The sequence below is a fragment of the Chamaea fasciata genome, unplaced genomic scaffold (genome assembly GCF_029207755.1).
Source record: "Chamaea fasciata isolate MVZ Bird 193981 ecotype frontalis unplaced genomic scaffold, bChaFas1.0.hap1 SCAF_15, whole genome shotgun sequence".
NCBI lineage: Eukaryota > Metazoa > Chordata > Aves > Passeriformes > Sylviidae > Chamaea > Chamaea fasciata.
Genome location: NW_027094100.1, coordinates 7,904,636 through 7,931,618, shown reverse-complemented (window position 1 = coordinate 7,931,618; position 26,983 = coordinate 7,904,636). Strand labels below are relative to the sequence as shown.

Below are 26,983 nucleotides of genomic sequence, written 5' to 3'. Positions count from 1 at the left end.
TAAAAACACTGTATGCCTTGAGTATGGGTAGGTTTTTATCTGGACAAATGTTTGTTGCCCAGAACCAAATCTCTTGGATAAATTCTTTTGCCATCTCAGTCTTCAGTCAGAGACATTTAAGAGAAGGGACAGAGTGAGACTCTCCTTATGCCCCACACATCTCCAGGCTGATTCAGTACTCTGCTGGACTAGAACAGGCCATTATAGGAGGCAGAAACCTCGACCTTGCTGACCTTGCACAGAATTGCCTCACAATCAAGGGCCTAGAAAGGACGTTTTTAAACCTTTATCCTGTAACTTCCACTGAGCAATACTTGGATCTTGCTTCTGCTCCATTTACTGCTGTTCCTTTCATTATCTTCATTAAAAGCTGTCTCTAATTAAGTGCTGGTATATATTTCTAGCTGCATGGCAATAAAGGGGAATATGATCCTAGATCAATTACTTGTGACATGCTCTGCAAAACTAGAAAATATGTGGTGTATTAATCAGCATTATGTTACGATTCCTGGGCATCAGAAAACGTTTAGCAGATGAGCCTGGATTTTTCTCCAGGGTTTATTATTTAATCAAAGGTAACATTCCTTGGACTATGGACAGTAAGAGTTAAATTTTACTGTTGTGCTCCATTTGTTGTTGCAGGACACTCACAAGGACAGACATGAAAGGGCATCTCTTCTGAGCATAGAAAGCCTTGCCAATGACACAATCAACCACCTAAAGCAGCAGCATCCATGCATGATGTGACAACCAGATCAGGCCTCAAAGCAGAAGCAAAATGTGCATGAAAAATCCCTCCCAGGGAAAAGTTTTTCAGTAAGAATGTCTGCAAAAGAAGGAATTCTGCAATTTCCTCTGAAGGTCAGCAAGTACTCAGCATGTCAGACTAAAAGTGACAAACTTTGCAATGAGCTCTCACTGAAAGCAGTCAGCTACACATCCCTTCTCCTTTTTTACTGAGAAGTCTTTCCGTGCCAATTGCAGCAGCACTGAGTCTCTCAGGTAACCAGTCAGTAAGTCACTGCCTTGGACAGCAGCTCCCGCTCCAGCTTCCCGCTCACATATAACAAAATCCTACCTCCAGCAGCCCTAACTGCAACAGGGGAACTTGCTGGGAGAGTTATTGTCCCCTGGAAATGCCAGGAAACACTGATCACTTTTGACAAGAATGTCCTATGGGAAAGAGAACCAGCTCCTTCTGTCTTAGGTCATCAGTGATTTCTCCGTGCAAACCTCTGTGGCCTTCCAGAAGAACTTCAAAGTGGCAAGACTCTTATTTTACTTCACAATAATGAGGCATTTCTCTTCCATTACTTCTTTCTAGAGCTGCACTCCGTCCAGGTCCAGCCTCCTGCCAGGATTCACTTTCCACCCTCATCTCCAGGAGTGACAAACATGCCAGCTGCCCTGGGGACAGGCTCCTCACTGTCTGTTGATATGGAGAAGCATGCTAATTGTCATTAGTATTGCCAACAAATACCACAAAAGAGTGTCTATTACAAAAGAAAATCCATTGGAAGATCTTTTTCAATGCAGGAAACGTTCCCTGGTAACTGACAGCACGAGCTGTATAATGGGAAGTGTCACTCATGTCCTCTTATCTGATGTTTAAGGGTTATCTATTTACACCAAGGACGAGTGTATAACAAATCAATAGCCACCTTAAATCAAAGAGTAATTACATGGAGGGGAAGGGAAAAAGGGAAAAAATTAAGAAGTTAGGTGTTTCAAAATACATTATTCATTAACATAAATGCTAATATTTAATTGGAAAATAAAAATTTTCTTCCATAAATTACTAAGTAACTACTTCAAAATAAAGATCTAACCTAGAGCAAGTGTGATATGGCCTCTGGGGATAGATCTAGTTAAGATCAATAATGAGGAACAGCTACTCTGTCCATTTTCTTAACATGATCCTCTCCTTCCCTGGGGCTCCCGATCTCCCGGGGAAATCCAAATGCTGTTGTTTGGAGCCATCCACCACACAGTGCCACACAGCCCAAAACCTGAGAGCATTCATTCCACAGTGGGTAGTGACATGCTGAGTAGGGAGAGAAGAAAATGCTTCTATTTCTTCTTTTACTATCCTTCCTTGATGCTGATGTCCAGTAAAATACAAGTGACTGAATTCATGTTTTCTGACCATAAACCTCTCACCACTACGTCATTTTGCTCAACCGCTGAAATCAAATAAAGCTCCCTTGGTCCAGTGCAACAATTTCAGTCACACTGGCAAGCTCCTGTCACTGGCAACATCTTGCTCCAGTGAGTAAGAATTCATATAAGGCAGAAGAAGGAAACCTGAGCAAGGGATTTTGATGTACGTCCTCACAAATAAACCAAACACAAAAATACAAAAAGAAGATATGAGAATGAAAAGCTCTTTATAGTTCTTTTTTACATTACTTGCCAGTCATACCTCCAACAAGATAGAAACAAAACAGTGTATTTGCACGTTTCTCACAGTTAAAGTTCAAGAGAATGACTCTTTGTATGAATCACTGACATTACAAAAGTATTTTTGTGGAATATGCCCTACACATCTGAATGTATATACGTTTATTTTTAAGAAGATTAGAAAGATAAACTTGTTTTGTATATACCTGAGTATAACTCAACTTAAGGAAGCCTGGATGTAAAGCTGCAAATTTCCCATACCAACCTTTTCCAAGGGAAGTTTGGGAGCTGACTATGAAGAATACCAATATTTCAATCAAACTCTGGCTTTAATATTCTGATCCAGTTTGTATGCAAACTGAAGCAGGGCAAAGTACTTTATCTGGGGCACATTCAGTGGGTTATCAGATGAAATGTTATCAGGAAAAATTGCCATATCAAATGCAATATCACAGGGAATAAAATCAATAGAAAAGACTGTCTGTATCTGAAATGACTGAACGACAGAACAGACACACAGACTGATTGAGGAGAAATACCAGAAATCCTTTAGATCAGACCTGAAAATTTAAACAGATTTAAACTGCTAAATCATAATCCTGATATCCCCTTATACAGTTAGCATACATTATAAACTATAAACAAAGTGAGACAGTAAGGTCGCTCAGGGTTTGAATTTTTTTTCTCCCCCTCTTCTATTTAGAAGCTGTTACTATTTCCATGATTTTTTGGTTTATATTGTAACAGTATTGGACATGACATATATGAGTGTGTGCTGTGGGACTCTTCTATTACCTGAATTGTGCTAGTGAACAAATTCTAAAGGCCATTTGCTACAGCTTTCTTGTGTTCTGACCTCAAATGATATTTTTTTGCCCTATACCTCTTTGTTTTTTGCTTGAGGCTACTGACTTAGAAAGCAAAGTACAGACATGTTTCAGAAAAATCAGGTTCTTCTGATAGGATTATTTTCTTGTCTTTCAAGGGAAAGAATCTTTAAATTAATGTGTAATTTTTGATATTTTCATGTGGAAAACACGACCCCACTAGAGGTAAATTTAACTGACTTGAGCGGGACCACAATTTCAACTTTAAACAACAGGCACTTGAAAATTACAAATAACTAACATCTATAAGTGGGTAAAAATTGAAAAACGCTGGGAGAGGTTCAAGTTCAGGAATAAGTATTTGATTTGATTTTGATCAGCAGCTGAGGACAGAGAGCTGCACATCAGCTACAGAAGTATTCAACCACAAAACAAGAGCAAAGACAGCCACAAAGGTGGGTTTAGTTTTGTTTAAAGCGAAAGCTTCAGAGCACCAATATGTCACCAGACTGCTTGAAAATAATGGCAAATCTGTCCCAGTGACTAATCTTTGAGCCCTGCCAGCACTCAGAATTTAACAACACCGAAATGGGGAAAGAAAGTAATGTCACCTTGTCATTCTGAAATGGACCTATAATCAAACCCTTGAAGTGGGTTCATAGAGAAGTATCAACCCCACTAAAACAAAAGGCAAGCTCAGCTTGAAAAGAATAAAATACATTTTGTGATCTCACAAAATACAAAATGGCACATTCCATATCTCCCACCACACTCAGCCATTTATTTGGAATTGTCAGTGATTTATACTGCTTTTTTGCAGGTCTGCCTGCAGCCTTACAGCCTCCCACTGTGATTTTGTCAGACTCCAAGCCTAGCAGGGTAGGGTTGGGTTAACTCTGGTGTGTAAGACCAGCTGCTACATTTTACCCTGCAGACAGCTGCCTTCAAAGACAGGTAAAGCATTTCACAATTTTATGAAGTCTTAGGAATAAGTCAGTCACTAGAAGATCTTCCTCAATACTCTCTGCAGGATTCAAACACACCTATTCTTTTGTGTAATGTATTTGTGACTTTAGGGCATCCACATATGGCCACCACACTAAACACAGCATTTCTGGTTGCTTATTACCAAAGTCTTCTTACCAGGACTGAGTGATTAAATTACTTTTGCAAAAAAATAGCTTTCCAGTGAAGGCAAACAGATTTTGAAACTTGTAACTATGCAGCTACATATTTGGGCTCAAAATTCAACCATAAGCTAATGAAATGCATCACTAAACATAAATTCTGCAAACAGCTATAGAAGACCCTAATATGGAGAAGGCAAACCAGCCCACTGAACTAATCACTATTCTTTAATGTCGAACACCTACTTAAACATTTGCAGATTTGGCAACTCTAAACATAATGTCTGCATATTTAACAGAACTGATAGTTAACATATTTGCTACAGCTACCAGAATTCATACTGAATTTTTGAATACTCAGTTTTCTTTATTTTAAACTCCTTTGAAAGGAAGACATTCTCCTCACCTCCTTCCCAAAGCTAGCCTTTTTCCCTCTAGTTTCCCTATTTACTCACATCAGAAAAAGCACCATGCAGAAAGAAATATGGATAAGTAGACATATTTGAAGAGAATGCTGCAAGGAATCTGGTTATAAAACTTCACTTGATGTCACAGATTGCTACACCTTATTGTATCATACACAAGAATCATAAGCAAAATTGTCAGAAGGCAACTGAAGAGGAAGATAACTTGTACTCGGCTGGGTGATAAAACCAGTAAAAAAGAAAGGGGAAGGTTATGTATTTCTTTTACTTCAAAGTGTGAGGAGGCTAATTGCTTGAACAGCTTACTGGGGTCTACAAAAACTCTACTGGTTGCACTGGGCTAAGCACAAACGTGAAGATAAGGATTCACTGACATTACAGGAAACGTAACTGACTTTCATCCCTGTGGTTACACAATGTGCACACAGGTAAAGTGGAAGGATGCCACCAATTTCAGCAGATCTGTCAGAAAAATGGAGTGGGACTCAGAGAGGCAGTCATTTGCCTCACACTCAGTTTTCTCAGGCTCTCCAGGAAACTGCTGTGACACACAGAAGGGATCAGATAAGCAGAAACCGTGGTTTGCCATGAAGATAAGAGAACCAGGTGTGGGGGGGTTATTCTGCATTTCTGAAATACGCTGAAGCAGTATCTCCAATCTGAACATGGTAAAGCTTTATCAGGGTGAGGACTTCACAGCTTCATTATAACAATTTGTTTGAAGCTTCCAGCAAGGTGTCAAAACCATAGCATAGCCATGCTGTCTGCTTAGTACTTCTGCCTAGAGAAATGAGATAACATTATATTGACTTAATCAAAATAATGCAATTTAATTCCATGGTATTTTACATAATAATGGTCAGGCTACAGTTTTTGTGAAAGAGAGCACGACATTTACAAACTAAATTAATTTTTGTAGCACCTATAAAATGGTAAATACTCAATATAAAACATTAACCTCGGGTTTCAAATGGATCTTTCATGTAATGCAACTTGCTTTATACAATACCTTCATTTCCTGTGTTAAATGACTGTATCTGCATTACATTAGTGTTTATCCCTTATGCGGTGTTCCAAGAGCCTCTATTCAATTTATTTTGCAGGACAGACAAAATTACACTTGTTAATGATCTCCTGTCTAACAGGAAAATTAATGTTTTTAGCTAGGCTTTAAACTCAAGATTGTACTGATCTGGTAGCTATACAGCACTTTCTCAGGAATCCAAACTCTTTCTAATCTGGTATCTCTAAATGACTTCCCTTGGAATCCAACACATTCTAAAACACGAGAAGCATTCAAAATATACCATTTGGAGAGAGACAGATCTCAAAAAAGAAGCTTACCCTGTTGATTAGGGGTAAGTGAGGAAAAAATATGATAGTGCAGCCTGCAAGTCACAGTGGAGAGTGTTGTACTTGGGCTTAGCCTCAAAGCTTAAGTGACATAAATTTCATCTTCCAGAATTGGAACCATAAAGAAATGATCCTGTAGGGTTATAGAAGCAGAAATATCACTGTTCTTTTCTTTTAGTATTTTGAGATCAACTGTAATAGATTTCAAAATTACTACACTTCAAAGATACTGTGACACTTTGCTTTAATGTGGGTCCTAGAAAGAAACATTAAGTGCCCCAAAACTGGACAGCTAAGCCTTCCAGTTCATGTGAGATTTGTATCATTAGATTCCTTAGGTAAGAAATGTATTAAACCCATTACTTGTTTCAGAGGTATTAAAACAATAATAATAGTCATTTAGTCAGTAATGTTAAGTTTTATGGTAGACACAGCAATGAAGAGAAGCTGCATCTTCGTCTCCTATCTAGTCTCTTGAACTGGAAGTAGAGATTTTCCTTCAGCTACGCAGTTTTGAAAAACTCCACTTTTTTGTGAGGCTGTGGTTAGGGAGCTGAAACAAAGTCTTACAATTACAGTTGCACAGACTGCTAGAGAAATTAGGACTCTGAGGTAGTCTCTGCACTTCTGCCAAGTTTATATCACTTTGCAGCACTGGTTCACTGTTAAAAGTACTGTAGTCCCGGAGTGCAGGAATTCCTGGTATATACGCTGGCTTTCAGTGTGCCAGGTTTGAGGTGAAAATCAGACTGATCACATCATCATCAGTTTGGATAAAATAGCTCTGTTCTGCTGTGACTTACTGGCTAGCAATATTTGATAGCAAACTCACAGGACTTGGAAGAACCTGGACTTAATGGAAGAAAATATTAAAGGTATCTATTATAAAAGGAGGGGAGAAATATTAACACTAGAAAAAAAGAAAGAGGATGGACAACAGAGATGACAGAGTGAAGAAAGAGTAGAAGGTGCTACAGAGTCAACTACAAGAGATAAAGAAAGATTAACCAAGAGAGAATAAGAAGCGAGATGGAGGAGGGGAAGGAGAGTGAAAGCAAAAGCAGAAGCACATGAATCTGAGGATCAACTGTTAGACATCGGGGTGACAGCATGGACAGCCCAGAGATGAGTGAATCATTTCAGGCAGCACAAGCTGGGCAGGAGAAGGTGTTTGCACAAGCCCAGACAGTTTGAAGGAAAGGTCTCTTTGCACAGGGCCTCACAGAGCTTGTGTACAGCTGCAAAAAAGCCAGACTGTTGGGCTGACAGATGCTCTGAGGTGGAAGATTTCTGTAAAGCTTTTTTAGTAGCAGAGTTTATAGCCATAAAAATGACACATGGCCTCATTGTGATTTTCCATGTGAAAGGAGGCAAAAAAAGCTAAAAAAACCCAAAACAACCTAACAAAAACTCTTCCCTTCACTGGACAAGTGAGTCAAGTATAAAAATATTCCCAAGCAAATGACAGCTTTTTAGTTCATCTTTACATCAAACAATGACAGCAGTTTGCATGACTCAGACAGATGATTCAGCTGTTGTCCTCTCAGCTGACTCTAGAAGGGAGGGAAGGAGAGAAGCAGTTTATTTTTAAGTATGCCTTACTAGCAAGATTATTATGAGAAACCCACCAAAATGTTTTCTTTCCTTGAGAGCCGAGTTCTTGCTTAAAATCAACCTCAGAGATAAATAAGAGTCGGAAAGTTCCTGGGAACCTGGAGACGAAGCAGGAAGCCTTAAATAACAGAAAAAAACCTATTTTGAAAATCTGAGATGCTTTAATTCTACTAAGATCTCTTTATGCAGGACATGAACCAAAATATTTTATAACTAAATCTCTTTCAGGAAGCACATCACCTATCCCTATATTGTTGATGAGTATGTCAAATACAGGATTTTAAATGTCAGTGCAGAGCTTCCAAGGGGAGAGAGCACTGCCTGAAGTATAATCTACACTAGCTACAGCCCTTTCAGAAATACTGACTTAACTCTGTGTGAGGCAGAAAGATATTCTATCTGGTTTTCAGGGACTTGGCTTGAGGCTAAAATAGTCACCAAATGGGTAAATATCAGAAAACTGGTCGCCAGAAGGAAAAATGAAGGGCACTTAATTATTTTTACTTTCTCTACACCACACTTCAAAATGGAGATAAGGAAACATCAATTTTTCATTCTCAAAGACTCTTTTCAGCTCTAGTATCACATTAAAATTCATAACTCCAGAAATCATGAAAGTTTGGCCTCTGTTATCACAGTCTATTATTTCCATAGGAGAGTTCAGCATGTTATAAGGGAATCCTACACAGCTTAACTCACTGCAAAATACAGAAGAGGAGCAGATGGAATATCAGTTATTTCTGAACAGAAACTATAACAACATCATAGAATCATAGAACATGTCTACTCTAGTTGATACCAAGGAGAAGAGTAAAAAAAAGTTGCCTGTTTTGCTTCTGAATATATCTTCGTTGACAAAGAAACTCTTAGAAAACACAGTAAATTAATTCTATGGATGACTTCTTTATAAAATGCATGTATAGGTTCAGTGGACAATGCTATAGATTTTTCTCTGAGAATAAACAGAAAAACTTATATAAACAGGTTTTTTATTTAGGCATAAAACTCTGAATCTTAAACAATACTTTGTATAATTGTAAATAAGTGTGTGAATAACTTTCATATAAACAAACTGTCAAAGACAGTTTTAATGTGGGTTGGTTCATTGTTTTTGGGGGGTTTTTTTTTTTTTTTTTTTTTTTTTTTATACTCAGGCTTTTTTACCCTCAGAATCTCAGTAATAGGGGCATTAGTACTTCATGCTGCCAGAACATCTCAAAATGCTAGCGGATCCTTTCCACAGAGATCGCAAGCACATTAGCATTCCTCTTCCAGAGCAGTCATCCTGCTTGCTGCAGACTCACAGAAATCCCAGTGCTCTCCTGGAAGAAAATTGCCAGAAGTGCCAAATGATTAAGTGGCCTCTCCCACTTCCGTGCAGCCATATCCTGGCCAATTATCAACACTCTCCCAGGCACCAATCTAGGAGCCTTGCCAGTGGTACAGGCATAAAAGCAGAGTCTGTGGATACTGGATATTCTTTTTAACTCTGGCTAGTAGCTTGTCATTTCGTTTGTTAAGTGAGGTGGACATGACTTTTCGTCTGGCATTTTCTTATTGTTTTTATTATCCAAACCACAGTGGCAGCTCCTACTGCTTCACTTTTAGGAATTTGTCATGAAACTGTGAAACATGATCTAAGGTCTATCTCTGAAAAACAGACTTATTTTTCTCATATTAATTAGGGTAAAAACAAGACTGTAGAGATTAAAAATCCATATATTTTGCTTCACTTTTCAGAAAGTGGAAGCTGGAAATAAAAATAAAACCACTTATGTAACAGAAATGATGAGGCTGAAATGAAGGAGGAGCTATTCCCACAGCACTCTAGCGTTTACTATTTGTGTACCGTGTTCATGTGAAAACAAAAGATAAAAGAAGTGCTCTTAACTAAGCACAGAAGTGAAATCAGTGTCAGGTTTACAAGGAGTGATGAACTGGAAGACATGGATGGAAGGCTGGGTAGTTGCTGTGTTCTGTGCAGGAATACAAAGGAAGTCAGCAACCATCCCCTGCCGCTGTGGTCTCTGTGTACAGGCCCAATAAAAAGGATTTGCAGTGCTCAGGAAGGGTAAGCAAGCAAACGCTGAGCACTGCTGCTGACATATGGAAAGGAGGTGGGAGGAGAAAGAGCTGCACGATCACAGCAGGGTGTAAATCTTCCATGGTTTGATTTAACACTGCACTTGTTAGAAAATTCGGAAAGACAGCAATGCCCCCAAATCAGGAATTCACTCTGTACACAGTGTTTTGGACAAAAGCGAGCAACAATTTGTATTCTGACTTTCCCCAGAAAGAAACACTCCCTAGGCAGCAAATGAAAATTTGCTTTATGGAAATCCTTTTATTTTCCCTCCTGTCACTCCTCCCAGTTGTTAACAATATGCTGTTTAATTGTTAACAATATGCTGTTTACTCCCTGTCGTTGGATTTCACTGGTTTTCTCTAGCACCATACACATTCTTCATGTTGTGTTGCTGAGCAGTCACTTAATGATCTTTTTCAAAACAAAAGTCAAGCCTCCCAGTCTCTGTACATTCCTGAGATACATCCCCCACGCTTTCCTCAAACCATCCACAGCCACTCAATACACAGCCCTAACTATTGGGCTGCTGGTGGCACTAGCAAAAGGGATTAGGTGGCCTTAATTTCTTCCTCAGCTTTTTGCACAGTCACGTTAGTGCAAGTTACAGTCTAAGCTGGGAGGAACAATTCCCAACCCAGCAGGTAGCGGTAAGCCCTGTCATTATGGGGAGCACCATGTAATTCCTCAGCTCCTGAAGTAGTTGGGGTTTTGAGCAGCACAGCTGCATTAACTTCAGACCCTGGGTGATAGATAAGGCATTTTGTCTATTCTACACTTTCAGAAATTAAGAAGCATCTTCTGAAGCCGTGAACGTGCAACTAAGACCCTCTGAGGTGGTGTTCAGCAAATCACTGTGAGGAAAGGCATCTTAAAAATCCACTGAAAGCTTCAAAAACAAGGGAGAAAGTGGAACTCTACTGGGCAAAGTTCCTACAACTCATGGGCCTGTTGACTCAAGTGGTTGCAATAAACTAATAGTTTCTGGAAATTCTTGGTGAAGGAAGCATTTCTGACTAAAGTTTCAAACAGCCTGGGCTTATTTCTGCTACGGGGCAACTGAAATGATTTTGCTTTTGTAGCTCTTGTAACTGAATACTAAGATGGTTTGTGAGTGTTTTGATAATCCCTAAAGTGAAAATACTTCACTAACTTAGAGAAGGCTATTTCTGGACCTGAACTGGTTTTATGGGATTTGCAAAAGGAAAGGGAGGTACAGGAGCCCCAGGAAAAGTCTAACCCTGTGAAAGTGCTGTTCTTTCAGTAAACTTAGCTGAAGTTTGGCCGTAGTCTGAGCAAACTGCTCTTAACAAGAGCAGCACACTGAGAAATCAGAAATTGTCAACGCAAAAAGACCCCATATTGACATGGTTGCTTTAATTCTGTTCTACTACTCACCACATCATTTGGAGATAAAGACTAATTATTTGTATTCTAAAATTTATACTGGTCAGCAGTCCTTGCAAAGATGACAGGCCCCAGTCTCAGCTTTTGTACCATCAACCCAGAAGTGTTTCCATCCCAAGAGTTTTATTATCTAAATATATTCAAGAATTTTTTTTACAAAAAACCATCAGCTGAACTGAATAAGCACTAACAATTCATTCAATCTTGTCAATGCAGAAACTGGTGCAATTGGAAACTTTAATTTTCACAGTGAAAGAATTTTGACTCAGTTTTGCATGGAAATTGAAGATGAAAATTTTAGAAAGATGTTTAGGCAAACACAAAACTAGTATATTCTCTTAACTATTTACTGTGAGGAGATATAGGGAGTTCATGAAAGAAAAAGAAAACACAACTCACAATATATTTAAAAATAGGAGAAAAAATAGGAGCTATCAAAGATCATTTCATTGGCTATTACAGATATTCTCCAAAATATTACATAGATAAAGGGAATGGCAGCACTTTTTTCACAGAAATATTTTTCGTCTGCATCCATAGAGTCTGCAGGGAGAAAGAGCGATATAGTTTCACAGAGAAAGAGAATATCCAGTTCACTGTGACTCGAAGGTAAATACAGGTCATCTCACAGAGATAAATATCTCAACATGGGTTCATTTATCTTTTTTTAAGAAAGGATGAAAGCAAAAAAGAAAACGTGATCTCGACTAGATTGGGTGCTTGCAATAATCCATTCAGCTCCTTTGGGATGGAGAATACCATACTTCTGCTTTATCGATGAAAAACAGATTTAGCTTATTTTTCTCTTCAGCAATCTTCTCCTTGCTCCTACCTCTCCTTAAAATCAAATATTTCTAAGTTTTGAATTTGGAACATGGAATCACGCAACTAATCAATCAGCCTTTACATCCAGAATCTCATCATTTCAAACATTACCTCATACATATCTCAGTGATTGTGCCTGCCGGGCTACCACTGCCTTCTAAAAACATTACATGGACCAAAAGAAACCACTTTGTTTTGCCCTCTGGCTTTCTAAGTGAAACAAGTGTCATGGTGAAATGCTGACAAAATCCTCTCATGTTTTCCAGCTTTGAAAAATTGCAGCACCATGTTAATGTTGGAAGCAGAGAAGTGAAATATATACCCAGGGTTTTTTGATTTGTTTTGTTGGGGGTGTTTTTTGATTAACCTACAGTACAATAGTTCCTGAAATCTGAGCACAGAACAACTAAATTGTTCCCTGCTGTGCAGATATAGGACAGGGGAATGGGGAAATCTTAGGGATACTTTGCTGTACTTCCCCTGTATGTAAATTCGTACATAACAGGTTTCAGCTTTGCAGAACAGTAAAGTTGAAATTCATCCTTTTGCAGCACAAGGCATGAGAATCCAGGAGATATTTTGTATGTTTAAATGTTTTCCATGCTTTATATATGTCCTACACACTGAATTACACCAACTGTTAGAAATTATCTTCCTACTTTACTCCTGCACCACTGTGTTGGAGCATCATCCAAGGGAACAAACTTCTTCCCAAACAAGCTTGCAGCACCACATGATCACTCGATGGATGCTCTGTTTTAAACCAAGCTTTTGCCATCTGTTCCTCTGCTAATTATGAATGCTACAAATATCCACAACTACACTGCAAAGAAAAAAAGTAATTAAAGTGCATACATTCTTTCTGCCATGCATCTTCGTTGTTTGTCTCAAATGAAAAGCAATACCACCCACTACACAAGTCCCACAGTAGGAAGACCACAGAAGGGCAGATGTTTAGAGCTTCTCATCTGGCAATAGGCCATTGGTGTTTGCTCAGAGTCCAAAATGTATTGTGTATACTCAGCAAGACAAGCTTAAAACTGCAGAATCACACATCTGAAGTGGGGCTTGCCAGCAGCTTTGCTCACAAGAACTCTTTGCTGCCCAAGTCAGGGTCACCCAGGATGATGCTCAGCAGGTAAATAATTTTCAGCTGCATCTTTCCTAAATCCCTTCCTGTTCCTCTCTCCCTCTAACCCTAACACCATCACTGTCGTTTTGGAATTCCCTCTAATGAAGTGAAACATGGTTTTCCTCATTTACTTTTTTTCCATTCTCTCTCTGTGTTTATAGATTCATTACTGCTGTATATGCACACACGTGTCTTGTTCTGATTTCCTCTCTCTGCCAGGTATTTTCCATGAGGAGAAATCACTGGGCTTTAGTAAAGATTTTTCCAGACATGATTTCTCACCTAATGGAGCATGTCTCCATTTCAGTCATGACTCCTCTATCTGGATCCACTAAATTATCCAGCATTCATTTGCCTCTGACACAGATTTTGTGCTTCAGGGCTTTGGGATTTTTTTGGTATTAGGGAACCTTTGTTTGGTTTCTTTTTTTAGTTTTATTTTCTTTTATTTCCTTGCACCTACAGAAATAAGTGGAGAAAACACATTTATTCCATCATTGCTGTTTCAGTAACTCCTAATTTCAGGGAGCTTCAGCTTTAAAATCAGCCATGCCTTAAGGATCTTATAGCATCTTATTTTATATCCACATTTCTCCTTAGTGAGTTCAAATTTTATAGACAACTTTGTGTCATTCTAGAGGGAACACATCAACTGCACCATCCCTGATATATCAGTAATGGGTTTGCAATTATGGTGGCAGATTTCAAAATTGCTTCCTATTTGCAGCTTCTTTTTTTGCTAATGGAAACTGCAGCACATGCCACATCTGTCTGTATTTGTACATTGCCCTGCTGTAATAGAATATTGCTCGTTCTTGATTACACAGGGACATATTCTACCATTAAAGTGTGGATGCAGTAGCTCAACAGAAACTGATGCTAAGGTTGTGCCGTTACTTAAAAAAATACTGATAACAAAATATGGCCCATAAGAAGTTGTTTGGATTTCTTTTTCCTTTACATACTGAGATAGGACTATTTGTGATGCCATATGTTACTTTACAAGGGGAAGTTTCAATGCATTTTACCATGGTTCTAAAATTGTTTATAGGAGCTTTTCAAGAATGCTCCAAAATTGTTGATCTATACCCATTAAAGTTTCTTGTTCTTGTGTTCAGTCTTTTCTTTTTTACAGGCAGTGCACATGGATAGGAAATGCTTGCTCACAATCTCCAACAGCACAATCTCCAGGGGAAAAGGATTACATTTCATCTCAGGTTGTAAGTTCATTACAAGTCACAAAACCTTTGCTCTGCTGAGCATTTTAACTTATTAAGATAAGGCACACACATAAGAAAGAAATCACTTCATCAGAAGAGACAAAGGCTTTACAAAAAGGAGACTAAATATAAAAACAGACATTTGTGTCACATAAGAATCCCCATTTCCGTCCATCTTGCCTCATATTCCAACGAAAATAAACCCTTAAGTGTCTTGTTATATCCAGCTTAACTTTGTTATATAAGCATGAAGAGAGCAATAAATAAATCTGTGGTCACTGATCTGAATCACTCTATGCTTCCTTATGAGCAAATATATCTGGTTTATCAGCTTTCTTCACGCTGCATAACTGCAGTTCTACGCATAACTGGCAGTATGCAGTATTTTAACAGTTTATATTTATTCTAATTAAATGTAGCACAATTTCTTTTTGGATGCTGCTGTCCTGAGTGAACAATAATGTAGAGATTCATGGTTATGCTTAAGGAATACTGCAGTCAATTCTGTATTTAAACCACTAATTATCAAATGTTTATAGATATCCTGAATGCAGCACTCTGGTGTACTTTTATTGAAAAAGTGGGTTTTTTAAACAAGTTTCTAAAAGATCAGTAGATGTAAAAGACATGAGCCTCATGCATTTCACTACATGTAGTTTAACATAAAAATAAAATAAATACAGGAAATCCACTCTGCCTAATATCTCTGCTTTAACAGGAAATACCTGATCCCCTTCCAATATGCTATTCACCTAGCATTAAATAAGTAATAAATAACATTTAGCTAGCATAAAAGATTGCTTATCCTGACTTCACTTAAAAAAAAAAAAAAAAAAAAAAAAGAAACAAAATTTATCCCTTATATACCTTGAATGAAGTTAATGTTATCAAACAAGAAATGAATCTGGGCCAATAAACACTGCTGTCAGATAGTGGCACATATATCCACACAGACCTGTTAAGCTTTGTCTTTCTGTATGCCAGCACAGTTCATCGCTCCGCAGAAGAGCACTGTCCTGGGACTTGCACGACATACATTTTGTTGTTATATCTGGCATTTGCTTGATGGATAACTCTGAACCAGCTTTATCCTCTGCTTTCACATCTATCTAATCTAGATATACATCCCCAAGTGCCTAACCATGTCAGGAAAGTGTTTTCCCACGTAGTACAGGATGCCACAAAAAGCTTCAGGACTCTCAAGAGAGAGGAAGGATCCTCATTTGTGCTGTGCAGTCCCCTGAGATGCTCCAGCCCGACAGGCACAGACTGTTCACTGAGATGCTCCAGCCCCGGACAGCTCCGGGCAGAGCACGCTCGATCATCTGAGATGCTCCAGCCCCGGACAGCTCCGGGCAGAGCATGCCCGATCATCTGAGATGCTCCAGCCCCTGGACAGCTCCGGGCAGGGCACGCTCGATCATCTGAGATGCTCCAGCCCCTGGACAGCTCCGGGCAGGGCACGCTCGATCATCTGAGATGCTCCAGCCCCGGACAGCTCCGGGCAGGGCACGCTCGATCATCTGAGATGCTCCAGCCCCGGACAGCTCCGGGCAGGGCACGCTCGATCATCTGAGATGCTCCAGCCCCGGACAGCTCCGGGCAGGGCACGCTCGATCATCTGAGATGCTCCAGCCCCGGACAGCTCCGGGCAGGGCACGCTCGATCATCTGAGATGCTTCAGCCCCTGGACAGCTCCGGGCAGGGCACGCCCCATCATCTGAGATGCTCCAGCCCCGGACAGCTCCGGGCAGGGCACGCTCGATCATCTGAGATGCTCCAGCCCCGGACAGCTCCGGGCAGGGCACGCTCGATCATCTGAGATGCTCCAGCCCCGGACAGCTCCGGGCAGGGCACGCCCGATCATCTGAGATGCTCCAGCCCCTGGACAGCTCCGGGCAGCACGGCCGATCATCTGAGATGCTCCAGCCCCGGACAGCTCCGGGCAGGGCACGCTCGATCATCTGAGATGCTCCAGCCCCGGAAAGCTCCGGGCAGGGCACGCCCGATCATCTGAGATGCTCCAGCCCCTGGACAGCTCCGGGCAGCACGGCCGGACCCGCCGCCTGCGATGGACACTCGGCAAACCCTGCAAGAGCCAGGGCTACACTCTGCTCTGGCAGCAGAGAGGGCACTGGTGCACTGGTACATGGACAGAAGGACTGACAGAATTGTTCTAGAAAACATGGGTTCAAAGTACAATACTCTTGTTATTCACCAAGAAATGCCAGGGAATTCTGAATTCTCTCAAACTGATTTTTATAAATATTTACCAATTGTAATCAAAAATTCTACCAAGAACTTCAACATCCCTAGTACACACAGAAACACTATTCTAAAATCAATGTTTTCTACTCCCTTGAAGAAACAATTTAGCTTAATTTCATCTTAATTCTACAAGGATAATTTCCGCCTCTCTCCCATTCTTTAAAATTTAAGCGTCCCCCCACGGAGTTCCAGTGACTGCAGCTGCCTCTACCTTTTTACCTCAATCTTTTTTTCCAGGTTCAAGTTCTCTAACTGCTGCCATTTAAAGCCAGAAAGGCCAACACACAAACACTGGAAGACAGTGCTGGAATAAACTTCTGCATGGACAATGGAACCCAGGGAAGGAAGGATGAAGACAGATCTCCAAGTTAAAACCACATAAAATTTATGCTGCACAATTTCAAATGAAATTGTGTACGCAGCTGAATTTGCTGATTAGACAATTTCAAAGCAACCTGAAAAGACAGACAAGTATCACTTACCTCTATAAATCCCTGTGTTAGTCAGAACTCAGCTGTAAGCTGTGATACATTGAAACCTTTTCCAAAAACTAATCTGAAAATAGTTACTCTGACAGTAATTTTTAATAAAATATTTTTCTATCTAGCTGGGAGAAAGCAATCAGTGAAGTAAATTTATGACACAAAGTTCATTAAGAGGACAGCTAAGATCACAGAATTAATTGATGTCCCCGTGTACCTATTTAATGAGAATGATTTTCTGTTACCCAGGATTACAAGCCAAGTCACAGAAGTGACAGATAAAGACCAATCTACTCCCTGCCAAAGCCACTATTGAGTAGCTTAGCAATTTATCTGTAAACTGAATTTTGAATCATATCTTAGCCTTGAAAGTCATTAGACATTAGCTGTTCAGTCCAAACGTATAATTCAATTTTAGCTGCCAACCTGCTACAGCAAATCCCCCAATGATAACCACTGGAGTTATCTAGCTGATGACAGACTGCTTACTCAGAGTTAGGACTTGGTACCTCTGCAGCAATAAGTCCCTTTCTAAAGCTGGAAGTGTTAAGTGGTGGAAGTACAGAAAAACCACACTGGAGGCAGCAGCATCACTTTAATTTTACTCTGTGTCAACTCTGCTTTCTTATTTTGGTTGAAATCTATAAAGTGTGTACTTTGTAGACTACAGATGTTTGATTTTCAGATAGTTTGATTCTTCCAGGGACTTTGAAGGAGCTTCTTCTATTTATGCTGGCCAGACACCTGATCTTTCAGGCTTTTCCAATTCCACAATGTCCTCCAAAAGGCAAAAAGAACTGTTTAATCTAATTGGTCTGTCATGCACTGTTCTTTGTCTAAGAGAAAAGGAAGATAAGCAATTACAAGAATCAAACTCAAGCCTCATTAAAGTCTTTGACAATTTGGCCATCAGCTTCAACGTAACCAAGGCTTCACTACATCTCCTTTGGACAAATCTCAGTTTTGGTTACTAAGGGAAAGGAATAATCAAATAGTCCATGAATAAGCAGATGTTATCTAAAAGAAAAAGGTTTCACACCCCAGTTGTAATATTTGAGCTCCACTTTCCTCATGAAGTCCTACTTCTTGCAAAAGCAGCTCAGCCGCTCCACCCCAAATTCAGACAGGCTTGCATTTTACCCTCAAAACACATTGATAAAGACACACTGACTGGAATTACACATCTCTAGCATCATGGTTAAAACCATAAGTATAAAGTAAAAATTTCTGAGAAACCCCATCCCCACCTCCTGTCCCCCCCCCTCCCCCTGCCAGAAAGGTGATAATCTCCATGATGGTCAAAACAGGGTATCATAAATAGGCTTTAACTTGTAACTTTTGGCCCTTGAGAATAATGGACCTGTTTTTCTCAACTCTAACCCTCGACAACATACCTAAAATAAAACTGGTATCATTTACCCATAGATACCTGAGCTTGATAGCAGCTCTTATACTAACTGACATCAGAACTCAGCCTCCTATAATGATTTTCAATCCATCCATTTTATATTACACTGACATACAGCTCATTTGTGTAGCATTTTTTTCTTTTTTCTTTTTTTTTTTATTTTGTCAATTTCTCGGGAATCTGAAAAAAATACAATTTAAATCTGAACTAAACAAGCCCCTATGGAAAAGAAATCCACCTGGGTGGGTGGGGGGGGGGGGGGAGGACAGGACAAAGGCTAGCAGAATAAAAGAATGGTTACTCTAAAAATGCATAATATATGTTGGACAAAACTTTACATCTACAGAATTTCATGATAGGGATATGATCTGTGACTGCAGTCTACAGAACCCTTCTGTAAGTGAAGAAACTATTAAAGTTATAATTCAAAACATAATACAGAAACTAACACCCCAGTTTTGTACTGACCTACTTAACTGTAGAGTCTCAGGTAATTCCTAGGGAAGCCGGATAAGTGTCAGTTAATTAGAAAAAGCTGGCTCTCTGTACCTTCCAAGCTAATTATTCTGACATAAATGCCATTATTTTTCCCCTTGTCCACTGCAAAAGGAAAGTGTCAAGTTTGAGAAGGGCTTTTTTAGAAAGCATATCTCCTCTGTTGTAAGAAGATGATTATGCATTACACTTGCACAGATTCAGCCTCCTGTTTTCCCATTCTTTTAAATTTCATGCAAGTACATCTCAGCTGTACTTTTCGATCACATTTATATTCCAGCCTTGTCCCTCTGTTGAGTAAGAATTGCTCTAAGAGACAACCTATGCTAGAAGTGCCTGGGTAGACTTATAAATCACATTTCAACCCTGTTGTACAGCATATCCACTGAAATACACACACACTGAGTCTTCACCTTCAATTAAATCTCAAGGTGGGCTTGGAATGATAATCTCCTGGGAAGCCAGCCTGAGGTGCCTGTGTCCTGTCACAACCCAACCACTTGGCACATCCATTACGCAGCCAGCAGATATTCCTCAAGTGTACTGTAACCTTCCTTATGACTAAATTCACTACAAATAATTAGCAGGACCTGAATGGTTTCTCCAGGAATGTATTTATTGAATGTACCAGTAAGTGCATCACAGAAAAAACTGTGCTTACATTTGAAATAAAGAAAGAAAAAAGAAATGTCCTGTTAATAAATTGTTGGCAAAAAAATTACTTCATTCTTCCTGTAGACCTAAATACAACATAGGAAAAAAAAAAAGTGATATCAAATCTCTGGTAGGGAGACCCATTGAAGGCAAGTTTCTGCCAGGGAAGGGAGAGCAGAAAGAACCCAGTCTACAGCAATCACCTCTTACCTCAAAATTCACACCAGAGCAGGAGATATTTGGGTGTCACAGATCAAGTTCCATCATACTGTATGGATGAGGAGCAAGACAACATCCAGCAAGGGGCTCTAAAACTCATAGACACATGACACAAAAAGCCAAGGCCTTTAGAAATACCCAAATCCATGTTCATTTATTGCTCTTCACTACATCATAATCTTTTTTGTTAAGATACAAGCTACATGTTGAAAATGGAGTGCTCGTTTAGATAACTTTTTAAAACGTAACTGTGGGTGGAGAAATAACCTTATTGCTAAATTTATCAGTGAGATTATTTTTGCCACCAATTATCTATTGATATATCTCATCTTGACAAAATGCTGGATTTGGTATCCTTTTCTCGATAAACATTCTGAAGAAAATCCACTCCTTTGTAATGACTTTTGTGTGAGTAAATTAATACATTATATAATTTTAGAACAGGGTCTTTTCTCCTATGATGCTGGAAGGCCTTTGGACCACCAATTCCATAAAAATCTTTCATAAATTTTACTGACTAGAAGTGCTCACCATATTCATAATTAAGTGGTCCCTTCTATACATTGAACATTTTTACTTCTTCAGCAGAAGCAGAAATCTTTCATTTTCTGCACTCCTACAACATATTTTCTCTCCTCAGAGTAGTATTACTTCTGTAACTTAGAATAACTCTGCAAATCAATGAAAGTACACAGGTTTTCCCTCTCATCTATTTCAAGCTGAGCTGCCAGGACCCAGAATAAATTTGTGTTAGCTCTCAATTCCACGACCTTCCACTTTGTACTTTTAAATTTCATTTCATTTCTATTACCTGAGTTCTCAAGGTCTTCCAATTCTGCCTGCTTGGTATTCCAACCCTTCTCAGTACTGGTCATGTTTTCCAACTCTCCGCTATCAAGTTTCACTACCACACTTCTAATTTGGGGCTAAAAAAATCAGAGAAAGATAAGTGCCAACAAGGGGAAATGCAGTGAAGAAGTGTGAAAAGCCAACCCAAATGACAAAAAATCATCAGTGGCAAAGCTGGAACAATAAAAATCCCCCAGTACCTAATCCTGTATTTGTTCTGTCACCTAACACTGCACTTCTGATCAGGTGTGAGGAGAAATTTGCAGGCTCAGAAAGGTGATGTATATTAATAGCTGACAAAATTGTCCCTTTAGTGGTTTTTGTCAGAAGTCTGATATCCATCTAATCTATTGATAACCATCCTCAGTGTGAATAGTTATGTGTAACTATTTATCCCCAGTAAGCCTGAGCAATGTACACACACAGATGATGACATTTCATGCCTTGCTTCTTAGGCTTGCACAGACTCAAGGCATCTCCAGGCATAAAATGCATGGGGGTTTTTAACATGATAGCCTGAACTGAAACTCTGTAAGCAATAAAATTTAGAGAAACAGCTTAGTTAATGCTCAGAACGTGGTCTGGCAGCCTGCCATGCATAAACACGCACTGAAACCAGAGTTCATGCCAAGATTCTTAGCTTTCAACTTCATAGAAATTCCTTGTGTGGTTTATACTAGATCCTCTTAGTTCATTTAACTTTTTTCTTCCTTTTTGCAGTTTAATCCGTGGCTAGTTGAACTTATTACCTTTTTATATATAAGCATTAATAATTTAACAGACATAACTCCAAGCAGAAGTATTAGAATTAGTCCATTCCTATAATTTTGATTAAAGGCAGATCTAACACTAAAATGACATTTATTCTGTGCTGTCTGTGCCAAGCCTCTATGAACACAATGAGATGCTGCAATGTGACCTGGTACAATAACATGTATGCCTATTCCCATAACAATAAATGCTTCCTAAGGCTCATAAGAATTCACTTCACATTCACCTATCAAACCTATTCTGAAGCTCCTCTCAAGCCAAAGGATCCCTCTCAACAGGTTTGATCAAAAGAAGGAGGCCTTCATATTAGGGTTCATGGTATCAGAAGGTCTAATTTGACTTTCATAATCCTGATGTCTGCTTTTCCAAGCCTAAGATCTGCACAAGGGAAATAGCTGGAAGTCCTCCCTAGAGAGTGCACCTTGCTTACTTTTTTCTTTTTCCAGTGATAATTACATTGATTTAATTTTTATTTTTTAGAAACTTACTAGTCAGTTACTTAAGTATGTACCAAGACACATTCAATATATGGATTAAGTGAACAATAAATTCCATATTACCACAGATTCTGAGCTCCGTCCTTTCTTATTTACAGCTTCAACATACAGTTGTGAGGAAGAAAAGTACTATTATCCCCAGCTAAAAAATGCAACTTAAGACACAGCTAAGATTTTGTCATGTATCACACAAAGTCCATGGCAGACAAGGAAAAGGGAGTGAAAGACAGACTGGAATAACAGGTTCAGATTGCACTGAAACCTTTTTAATACCATAGACATTACACCATTATTGATGCCGGGCAAATTTAAAATATACAAGATTTTCAACAGTAAATGTTTTGCAATAGATCAGTCACATTGGTCTTACTGTTTATTTACAGCTGTTTATTTTTAAAATTGAGAACTTAATAAACAAATTGTGTTCAAATCACATGAAAAGATTGTGTTGTAAACTGTTGTTTTAGACACATCTCTTGAGGCCTTTGGAAATTGATGACATTTCACACTATTGAATTCAGTCACGTTTAAAAACTTAACATGATTTTGTGGCTGTAATGCAGATTTCAAATGTGCTCTCTTTTCACAGAAAAAGTAGTGACTGCTGAGACAATAAGTGCAACTACCATGCTGCCTTTGCCCAAAAGAAATATGGATCATGCTAAACAATATCAATCCATAGCTTCTCCTCAAATTAGGCCATATCGGCCCATAGCTCAATAAGGCTGACCAACCAATTGATTTTGAAAAGAATAATTGAAAAAGTTGGGAAAAGCTTAATTTTAAAATTTTATATTCAATTACACATCATCTGAGTAAACAACCCACCCAGTACTGCAACATTTTAACAGATTTATGCGCACATCTGTGTGTGCAGATGTTTGTGCTGATGCACATAAAGTGGCCACACCCAAAGGCACCAAATCTCAGCTCCACACCTTCAGTGTTTCCCCCCACCCCACAGAAGGGCACAGACATGTAAATATTTGTGCAGATGTTTACATAACATGACGTAAATTTCAGAGAGCAGCTAAGGGTTATTGTGCTAATTACTGCAACCTTGCCTCTGCTGATTTATGGGGTGCAAAGCAGGGCTTCTGCCCTGGAGTAACTGCAGTGTCAGATCCAAGAAAGTTTTAACTGCAACACCATTTCTGTACTCCAGCCTCCTGTGCAAAGCCTACACTGAAAACCTTATGGAGACATGACTCTATAAAATTAGTTTATTAGTTTGGCAATGAGGGGAAAAAGGAAGATAATTTTCCTAGAAATCAACACTTATCCACGAAATGCTGGCCTAGTCCATCCACAGCAATTAATACTGTAATGATACGTCTCATCAGGCAGTCTTTTAAGAAATGCTTTAACAAACATTTTAACAATCTGTCCTCAACAGCACAGCCATGAAACAAGAACCAGATTTCTTCTAACCACCTCTGCATGCAATAAATGTGCTGTCACTGCTATACCTGCTGTGCTGGCAGCAACTCTACCTCTGCATGTCTTCATCTGTGGACACAGAACTTCTCATGGAAGATTACGATCCAGTAAATCAATTTGGTTGAAGATAAGTAATTAAGAGCTTAATTACATATGTAAGCTTTTTATTTTTTCTTTTTGGAAAAGGCTTAGTAGGCGATGATTAGTAGTCTCTGTTCATTTGCTCCATAAAAGATTTCATCAATAATCATATGTAACATGCTAGTTTTGAAGCAATTAAATAGAACCATTAAGATGGCCAGATAGAAAGATACCTAAGCTTTGCATGAACTTTATACTATTTGCTTTTGCTTGGTAGACCACTGGTTAAGGTTGACTTTACTTTTCCGTAGAATGATTCTTCCTATATAAAAGATTTTGAGGCTTTATAGGGGGTTTTTTAGCATTTTCAGAGGGTCTACAAAAGCATCCGTAGCTGTGAAATCTTGAAATATGAGAGGTATTCTTCATGAATATTTTCCACAGGAAGACAAATAGTCTCTCTGGACTTGTGAGACTTGGGAAAGGGGACAAGAAAAGAAGTTGCAAGGACTCCAGTTTTAAAGAGCAAAGTAAGACGGAAGCAGACAACATAAAAATTACACAAATTTAAATAAAACCTTTAAGCCTTGTGATTTACATGAGGCCTCCATTTGGAAGGAGGCTGTTGAAAGATTGCTTGCTACGAATCTGCCTCTAGTTAGAATTGTTTTCAAATCAATGTGTTAGTCCTTCATTCACTTTACCATTTTCAAATGCCGCTCAGTTCTCGCGTCAAGTGAGATGTAGAAATTAACAAGTGAAATCCTTAACTTCTGTTTCCCAGAACACTAAACCAGATATTAACAAAGATTCCCTTGAAGTCTGGTAAATCTAAGAATTCTTGTTTACTGTGGAATCCCCTTTTCTGTACGAGAACTCAGCAGTCCCAGTAGGTGGATGTGATTGGTGACTGCACATGAAGACACACTCCAAGATAGCTGCTAACTGATACCACTGCTAAGGCCACACTTTGTTATGCTGAGATTCCCAGCAGCATTTCTCACACAGAGATACCCAAAACTACACAAAAACACAGGGAGAATAAGCTAAGCAGGGACACACCAAATTTAAGTGCAATACTTGTACTTCCCCTTTGCAAAGTCAGATACAAATTTGGGATCACAGAGACAAAGGCACAGCATAAAAGTCTGACTTGTTAATATCCTATAAAAGGCCAGTTTGTTTATTCCTAAATAAACAAATCTTCTTACAGAAGGTACTACCAGAACAGCTAGCTAGCTCTAGTCTTCCCTTTCCTAGAGTCTCACAGTGGCCATAGTGCACAAATCCCAGACAGTGAAGAACATTTAACCTCACTTTTGCTCATGATTAACATGAAAAGTAAAGCTTCCATCACACGGTCTTGGGCAGACTGAAGCAGGGTTTTCTGTGTGTGCTCCCAAAAGGCTTTTTCAGTGTATAGACAGCAGAAGTAAAAGGAACAACTTAAATATTACTTTTATTTTAAAAAAAAGTTGCATTTCCCTTTCTGCTGCCATTGACTTAATACATGATTGTATTCAAACTAGGGAAAAGTCTAGAATTAAGAAATTAATTTGTTTTATACAGGTAACACATCTTGAAGATATCCCTTTTTTCCAGACTGCAGGGGAAAAAAAAAAAAAAAAGCCAAAGCACTGCTTCCTTCAACACTATACCAGCCTCTAAGATCTCTACAAGCAGAATTGACAATAAAATCCTTTCCACAAAAACTGCAGGCACAAAAGGCTTCGCTGTTTACCACCTTGTGGCTTGAACTGGTAAGTATTCCTTTTTACACACACACCATTCCATCATTTTTCAGTTAACCAGACTCTTAAGCAGCAAGCACCGAAACTTCACTCAAAGTTCCTCCCTAGAGGAAAATCGAAGACTGTAAGAACAGAGAGACTGACAGGGAGCCCAGGCTGCCCCAATCGATAGGGTAAATCAAGAATGCCAGGACTGTCTGTCCAGCTCCCAAACAGCTCTGAGCATCCTTCACACAGGCAGCAACCGGTTGCCCAAGCCGCATTTCTCTTCTACGCACGGCTCTTCGCAGCCAGCAGCCCCCCGGAAGGATGCTGCGGCCAATGGAACGAGAAACACGCGTTAAAGGGAGAAGTACTTACATCCCGGAATTTGTTCCAGTACTTGTCTTTATCGTACTGCGAAACGGTGCTGAGCCATTTGTCGTTGTCCAGGAAATTGCCATGGTTGCTGTTACTCGTGATGATTTCAGGATGCCGGCTCTCCACTTGCAGGAAGCACCAGGCAGCGATCACCAGCACCCCCGACATCTGCAACGAGAGGAGAGGAGCGGAGAGAGGAGCGGAGAGAGGAAGGACAGAGGCGAGGGGCAGCAGCGGCTCCCCGGGCACGGAAGTTTCGAGGGGACCCAACTTGGGGCCACTCGCCCCTTACGGCCCTCGGCAACTTCTGGCTGCGGAGCTGCCGGCTCTGCCGAGACCTGCCGCCTCCCCGCCCAGCCCGGAGGGGCGGGGAACAAACAGCATCACTAACAACAATAATAACAACAACAATAAATACAAAACGAGCCACCGGGGCCGGGCGGAGAACAGCCAGGGGACATCAGCACGGCGGCACGGAACCGCAGCCCAGCCCCCCGCGGGCGCAGCCAGCGCTGGCTCCGCGAAGTTTGGCTGCCAGGGCGGAGAGGAAGCTCCTACCTCCGGGCAGTGCCGCCGGCCGGGGCTCGCAGCACCGTGCGATGCTTGTCCTTCTCCTGCTGCTGCTGCTGCCGCGGTGCTCTGTGGCTGAGCCCCGCGCGATGCCGCTGAGCTGCGCGCGGTTCCGCTGCGCTCAGTGTGTGTGCTGTGGCGGTGCCGGGGAGCTGTGTGTGTGTGTGCTGTGGCGGTGCCGCTGTCTGTCTATCCGTCCGTCCGTCCGTCTGTCTGCCGGAGCCGCTGCCCGTGGCGGGTCCCGAGCCCGCCGTGTCCGTGTCGCGGGTGCGCGCGGGGCGGGCGCGGCCGCGGCCTGGCTCCCCCTGGCGGGCGCGGGGCGCGCTGCAGCGCGGGGGCGGAGCGCGGGCAGCGCCGCCGCAGGGCCGGGCCGGGTCGCGGGGCCCTGGGGCGGTGGGAGCGCTCAGCGCAAATAGGAGAAGGTAGCGGTTAAATGTCGCACGGGCGGCTGCCAAGAGGCTGGCGGATTTTTTTTTCGTTGGTGCCCAGAGACAGGACAAGGAGCAATGGCCATAAATTAAACGCAAGTTTCACCTGAGCATGAGGAAGAACTTCACGTGGAGGATGCCTGGGACGGGCTGCCCGGGGAGGGCGTGGAGTGTCCCTGTATGGAGACATTCAAAACTCATTGAAAACACGTGCCTGTGTCACTTGCTCCAAGTGACCCTAGCTTGGCATTGGAGTTGGACTGGGTGATCTCCAGAGGTCACTCCCAATCCCAACCA

The 26,983-nt window shown here is 40.5% G+C and overlaps 1 protein-coding gene across 1 annotated transcript in view; it reads right to left on the bottom strand.

Moving 5' to 3' along the window:
• The window catches only part of SPOCK1 (SPARC (osteonectin), cwcv and kazal like domains proteoglycan 1), a 271,592-nt gene extending 245,078 nt beyond the window's left edge, over window positions 1-26,514 (bottom strand). Inside the window, exons 1-2 of the mRNA XM_066197356.1 lie at window positions 26,247-26,514; window positions 25,689-25,856 (exon numbers count right to left, since the gene is read on the bottom strand). Of these exons, the coding sequence (XP_066053453.1) occupies window positions 25,689-25,856 (168 nt within the window). The 5' untranslated portion in view covers window positions 26,247-26,514. The remainder of the gene's footprint in view (window positions 1-25,688; window positions 25,857-26,246) is intronic.
• Window positions 26,515-26,983: the final 469 nt, after the last annotated feature.